The following is a 7,168-nucleotide window of genomic DNA, read 5'->3' as shown; positions in this document are numbered from 1 at the left end:
AGAAAAAAAGGAAAGAAAAGAAAAATCAGGTTGAAGTGACAAATGAGTACTCATAGAACAAGTCCTTAACCAGAAAAGATGAAATCTTTAAATAGATCCTAACTAAAACTTGGAGAGCTTCAAAATGAAAACACACACACACACACACACACACACACACACACACACACAAAATGGCAAAAGCTTGGATCTAGGATAAAGACATCCTTGCTGCTAAGTCGCTTCAGTCGTGTCTGACTCTGTGTGACCCCATAGACGGCAGCCCACCAGGCTCCCCCATCCCTGGGATTCTCCAGGCAAGAACACTGGAGTGGGTTGCCATTTCCTTCTCCAATGCATGAAAGTGAAAAGTGAAAGTGAAGTTGCTCAGTTGTGTCTGACTCTTCGTGACCCCATGGACTGCAGCCTACCAGGCTATTCCATCCATGGGATTTCCAGGCAAGAGTACTGGAGTGGGGTGCCATTGCCTTCTCCGAAGACATCCTTAGACCCCAGGGTAAAGGAGAGAGAAGCAATGAGCAACAATGGGCTCAATGTTGGTAATGCATCTATTTGCTCACCAGCCTGAGCCATTGGGAGTCTTTTCTGGATCCCTGTATGGGCCACCAAAATGTTGACATAAAACAATTACACTGACAGTTATTTCTACAGCAAAAATGGTTTTATTGGGGATCAGCAAAGAATTGTGATGCAATGTCTGTAATCATGGTGATCTACATGAAACTTTCTTCAACAAGGAGACAACTCTTTTAAAGAGGGAAAAGGGAAGTTAGGAAGGCTATAGTAAACACAGAGTTCACTGGAGAAATTAAGAGTTCAAAATATAGTGGCTTTTCATTGGTTGAGTTGTGAGTCTCTCATTGGCAAAGATGGTTGGATGGCATCACTGACTCAATGGACATGAGTCTGAGCAAACTCAAGGAGATAGTGAAAGACAGGGAAGCCTGGTGTGGTGCAGTCCATGAGGTCACAGAGTCGGACACGACTTAACCACTGAACAACAACAACGTTGGCAATTAAGAGTTAAAAATATAGTGGTTTTACATTGGCTGAATTGTGAGTCTCTCATTGGCTGAGCTCTTGCCAGGAAAGAAGAGAAAGTGTTTCTTCTTATTATTGGGCTCTGTTATGGTCCTAGTGTGTGAGAGTGTCCCTTTTTGGCCTCTCAACTCTATTTTAATTGAGGTTTCTGTTAATTTTCGCTTTTTATTCCCAATATCCCAAAGAGAGAACAGCAACTGGTGGTGCTATTTGACCTCTAGCCCAGAGATCTTAGTCTTCTGTAATGCAGTTATTAATTATAAATGATGAGGGAGAATAAACAAAGAGCACTTATTCACAGCGTGAACTTTATAGCAGTCTCTAAAGCCATTTTTTTTGTTTGTTTGTTTTATAGGTGAGGAAAAAGAAGCTCTGAAATAACACATTTATGGTAGTAAAATAGTGTGTGGAGTTGACCAAATCTAGGCTCTTTGTGTGCTCCTCTCCGTTATGTACCTAGCTCTGTCCCTACCAGACTAATCTCTTTAAGGGGACAAACCCTGTTCTGTTTTCTCAGTGTTTCTGGGGATGATTTCCCCGTGAATTGGGTGGGGGAACAACTGATTCCATGATTTATTTGGTCATTTTAGAGCGTTTCATCCTAAAGTGGGTGTTGCCATTTGCTTTTTCTTTTTATAATCACAGAGGCTAGTGAAGCTGGGGGCAGTGACAACATGGCAGTAGGGAGGTTGATTAACTGAGTTCCAAGTTTTAAATGTACATTTGTTATCCTCGATTTTCAAAAGCTGCTCTGTAAGTGTAGTGTGTGACCTTAGAGATAATACTGACAGTGGCACAGGCGCGACTATTAACTGCTAGTATGCACAAAAGTCGCCTCAGCCTTCTTCTGAATGGAGCCCTCCCTCCAGGTGCCAACTACAGTCACTGGTTCTGAGGTTAGGGAACTCATCCAAGTCTTCTCCAAGAAAGCTTTAGTTAGCTGCTGCTACAGCCCCAGGCTTCATTGTGCGGGTGGCTGAGCAGCCCCATCTTGCTCTTTTCCTTCAGTCCTTACTAAGGAAACCCACCTCAAAACCAGCAAAATTATTCCCATTGCTGCCAAGGACTAGGGAGCTGGAGCCTTTGAGCCTAAACTCAGCCCTGCCCACACTGAACCCCTCTATGTCCTTACCTTCCCTGTTGAACCCTGCATCCGTGCTGCTCCCCTGTTCCAGTCTTGTTGCTGACCCTGAATCCCGCCATGTTGTCATTCCTGACCGTGGTCCTGGAGCCTGCTATCATCAGCCTTTTGGTCCCTATAGCTAGCTGTCTTTTCCACCTCTGTCACTTTCCCAGAGAAGACAGTATTCAAACATCTGAAAAGGGAACTCCTCAAATCCACAGAAAGAATCCAGCTTTGGTAGAACATCCTATTAGGTAATTTTGATGTCGTTTGAAAAAGATCCCATATTTAGATTGACTTCACAATGCTACCCTACCATTTTGTCCTCTTGCTTTCTTAGCAAGATGTGTCTCTGCTACTGAAGTAATTTTCACTTTTAGATAACTTATAGGTGCTCTACAAAGCAAGCTATACGCTTGATTCAGTATCAGTAAAAAAAAAAAAAAAAAAAAAAGCTAGGCAAGAATTATATCATTTCAAGAAAATACGAATTTCTATTTCAAAGAATTTCCTGAAATTGGTGACCTGCAGGTGAAATCTTTTCCAGAAAAAGATTCCAAAAGTGACACAAGAGTTGGGGAAAATTGATTACTAGCATCCTTCAAACTGACCCTCTCTCCAACCCTCTCTCCAATTTTGAAGCATATTTAGCAGAAAGGATAACAGTTAAAAGATAGTTTGCCTACTGATACAGAAGAACTGTGAGTTCTTGAAGAATTAGAGAAAGGGAGATTTGATACATATGTTTGATAGAAATCCTCACACTGTGTTTAAAGATGAAGAGGATGAAATGTCTTCAAAGAAGAACAGCAGAGGAAAGATGCATGTAGATATTACCAAAAATAACCAACTTTCTTATTCAGATAGCTCTCAAATTGAGGCCAGAAATGCAGGGTGCAGGATCAAGGGATTATGACATAAATAAATTAATATAATCCTGTGCCATCCATGTATTTTTATCATTCTGCTTAGCCTGAAAGTTTGGGTTCAAATAAATACAGAAAAAAAAAACACCCCACAAACTCAGTAAAGGCAATGGCAAGCAAACAAAAGGGAAATAATATCTGTATTAACTATATGCCAGATATGATAAATACCAAAGCACCTACTGACATTAACAAAGTTTTCATTTATGTGGTGAATGGCGAATATCACCTTGCTTTCCCAGAACTGACTTTGAAGTCTCCCAAAGGAGAGAATGGTTATAGCAGTGCAAGCATTGCAGCTGGCATCAGTGAAAAAGGATGACCTCTGGAAAGCGGTAACCATGAAGGTCACTTTAAGTATCATGATAGTGGTGAAGAGGAAAAGCAGGAGCAAGATAGTCTTTCAAAGGAAGATCTGCCTTCATTTGAATCATCTAAGATAACTGAAGAAGTGAAGTGTCATGCCAGCCACTGCTTTTTCCAAGTAGAGCAGAAAGAAGATTCAGAAAAAATGGAAGAGAATGTTTCAAAGCCTAAAGATGCCAATTTACAGGAGAAAATCAAATTCAGTTATGCAAATGAAACTGCATTGTTTGGAAAAATTAAGAAGTAGACATATTAAAATTATTTGAAATAGAGTTTGTGATAAAATGATTCTTGTTAATTTCACAACAGGCTGTTTTGCTTATGTGTTAATTTTGGAAAAAAAAGAAAATCAAATGCTGAATATTTATAGCCACAATATTTTAATTCCAAGGTATTCTGTTTACTTCGCCTAATGATACAGAGGAGAAGGCAATGGCAACCCACTCCAGTACTCTTGCCTGGAAAATCCCATGGATGGAGGAGCCTGGTAGGCTGCAGTCCATGGGGTCGAGAAGAGTTGGACACAACTGAGCAACTTCACTTTCACTTTTCACTTTCATGCATTGGAGAAGGAAATGGCAACCCATTCCAGTATTCTTGCCTGGAGAATCCCAGGGATGGAGGAGCCTGGTAAACTGCCGTCTATGTGGTCACACAGAGTTGGACATGACTGAAGACTGAAGTGACTTAGCAGCAGCAGCAGCAGCAGCAGCAGCAGCAACAATGATACAGAAGTAGCATTTGCAATTATTTTTTCAAAGAAAATTGTTTGAATGTTGTTTGCAACTCTATCTTAATATAGTTTTATATGAGATATAATAGACCATCACAAAAATGTAAAGGTTTCAACTGATCTACAACTCTTGAATTTATTGCTTTTATGTTTTACAGGCATTTTTGTATTCCCATTATTGAAAGTTTTGTACCTAAATACATACTTAAAATGTAATATATTTTCTTCTGGATATTTAACAATATATTAATATAAAAGGCAAAAAGAAATGCTTAAATCTGATAAACGAAGCTATTTTTATGGAAATGGTATTAAAATGAGTTTTGAAATTAGAAAAACAAATGCTGAAGTGTTTATTATTGTTTTTATTTTAAGTAAACACAACTTATACCTCTTAGTTCCTAATAGCCCACACAGCAAACACCTAAGTAATAGAGGAAAGGCCTCTTGCCCACCTTTCTTGCAACTCTTGGCCCTAATATAGCTAAGCTGTGCTGAACGTCCTACCATTCCCCCAAATACTGCATTTTCTTTGCTTATACTGTTGCTTCTGTAATTTTTTTTGTAATGTCTTTTCTCTAGTTTATATGCCCATAAAATCCTTGTTTATTCTTAAAAACTAGCTCAAAAGCTATTTTTTTTTAAATGCCTTTCCTAGGAAAAAATATCTCCCCATTTCCATGGCAACCTTGTACATCTATTTCATCATATTTATATTACAAATATCTGTTTATATGTCTGTCTCCCACTAAACTCAGAATCTCAGATGGACCTTGACACCCATCCACAATAAAGGTTTGACAACTGAAAGCAGAGTTTTGTCATCAAAAGGCTTGGGGTTAATACAAGCTCAATTCAAGGACTTTCAATATCCAAACTAAAAAAGTATCTGCTTGGAATTATTTTTCAGTACTGAAGGTGGATGGCAATAGAACAAGGCTGAGAAGTCCAGGATCAAAAAGAGGAAAAAGGCCCTAAAGGGTAAAATGGTTCACTGAAAAAAGGAGATGTATCTGATGAATGGTAGAAGGGGGACATTTGAATCTTCAGGCTTCAAACATCAAACCCAGTTCTCTTTATGCTTATATATCTTCACATGGTATTTGAGACTTAAAGGTCTGGCTCCATCTTGAATTTGATGTTTTATACTCCACAATTTGCTTTCACGTGTTTGAATACTCTCCAGGAAACAGAATTCCTTTTCTCATTTAATATGTTCTTCTCTCCTTAACCTCAATGCTGTTTCTCCTAAGATTTCCTTGTGCTCAAAATGCAGAAAAACTGCCACTGCCCTTACGCAACTTTCTAAGCTTTTGCCTCCTCCTCTGTATCCACCCCTCACTTTTTTTTAATACCATTCTTGCAGCAGTAGTTAAATACAGGCTTGGCACCTACCAGGCAGAGTGGGCTTAGGGATTAATGAGGGCCAATCAGTGCATAGGTAGCCACAGTAAGGACGGCAGTGTTCCAGAAAGGGAGCAGTGGTTGTTCAAAGGTCAAAGAGGGAAGTCATAACATCTGGATGGCTCATGCACTGTTGAATACTCTCTCTTCTAGCAGAGGCTAAGGCACGAGTCTCCTCCTGAAAGCGGCGGTGTCCCTCCTCAGTAAGCCTCCAGAGGCCAGGCCTTGGCCTTGCACTGGCCCCATCCTGAAGGCTGACTGGCGCCTTCTCAAAGCTGTCCAGGAAGCAGAGGTTGTGGCGGATGGTATTCTTCCATCCATATGGAGCTGTCCAGAAAAAGGGGAAATGCTGTTGGGTGAAACTGTAGATTTCTTGCACATTGAGGCCACAGGGAGGGCTGTTTCTAAGTGCCAGAGCAATTAGGTGACTGTAATTGAGGGGGGGACGAGGCCAGGACTTCCTCTCCTGGCTGTTGCCTTGCCATAGGTTCTGGCTCTGGAAGCACTCCCCTTTGTTTGGGGACTGGAGGGCCACAGAGGAGTTGCTATCTTTTTCCTTGGTCTCATCTTCTGTAAGCTCCCTGTCACTGGAAAAAGAGGTGATCTGCTTCTGTAGGGGAGATTGCTTGCTGGAGGAAGATGGCAGGGACTGCATCACTGTGGCCTCTGAGCAGTTAGGTACTTCATCTTTTGTGAGTAGCTGAGGAGAAAGAAGTATGTGTGCCAGATCCTTTTTCTTACTGGGCTCTGGGGTCTCCTGGCTGCCAAGGGAGCATGCGATGTTGGGATTCACCCACATCCACAGATTGGGTTCAGAGTTAGGACGATCTTTTCCAGGACTGGATCCCCTCTCTTGAGGTACTTTTGGAGTCTCCATTACTTGAAGTCTGTATTTGGCAAGGTTCTGCTCAGCTAAGGGGCACTGGTCTGTGGTGCAAGGAAGGAAGAACTCATTTCCCATGTCCCAGTCCAGCAGCCCTGGGATCTGGCCATGGAAACTGTACCAGAACTCAGGATTTTTTAGTTTTAAGTCCATCTTTAGTCTAGAGGTGGGTGGAGAGAGATTTCTAAAAGAACAGAGATCTCTGAGGTACTTTTCAAAGCCCTTGTTGGGGCACCAGTTTTGATGCAGTTTATCTCATCTAGAGTTTATCAGAAGGTAGATATACTAGAAAGGGGGGCACCAATGCCTCACTGATTAATGGTTAGACTTGGAGAAACCATAATGTTCTGGAATGGAACTCAAAACAAACAAGTAACTAAGAAGAACTTTTTAGCAGGAAAAAAGTTGAAGGTAGAATTCCTGAGCTTTCACTGGAAGCACAGAGTCTCCATGTGAGGACCTATAAATTTTGAACTATGTGCAAACTAAGATGACTTGTATAACAGGTGCATGTCTGGCATATCTTTCAACTCTTGCTGAGTTCATTTAATGAAGGAACAAGCATATACATGTATCACATTATATTTTGAGTCATTCTTAAATGCTTTAAAAAATCATTTCATTTTTAAAGTGCCTTTTGTCAAGTGCTTTCACATAGATGATCTCAACTGATTCTCATGATGGTCCTGTAA

General features: G+C 40.8%; 1 protein-coding gene across 1 annotated transcript; it reads right to left on the bottom strand.

Annotated features, from left to right (window-relative positions):
- Positions 1 to 5,678: 5,678 nt before the first annotated feature.
- FOXR2 (forkhead box R2) lies at positions 5,679 to 6,629 on the bottom strand. Its single transcript, XM_005908832.2, has one exon. The coding sequence runs from the start codon at positions 6,627 to 6,629 to the stop codon at positions 5,679 to 5,681; it is 951 nt and encodes a 316-aa protein (XP_005908894.1).
- Positions 6,630 to 7,168: the final 539 nt, after the last annotated feature.

This window comes from Bos mutus, chromosome X (assembly GCF_027580195.1).
Source record: "Bos mutus isolate GX-2022 chromosome X, NWIPB_WYAK_1.1, whole genome shotgun sequence".
In the NCBI taxonomy this organism is placed as follows: Eukaryota; Metazoa; Chordata; class Mammalia; order Artiodactyla; family Bovidae; genus Bos; species Bos mutus.
Note: the sequence above shows the minus strand (reverse complement) of the source record. Positions and strands in the feature narration are given on the sequence as shown.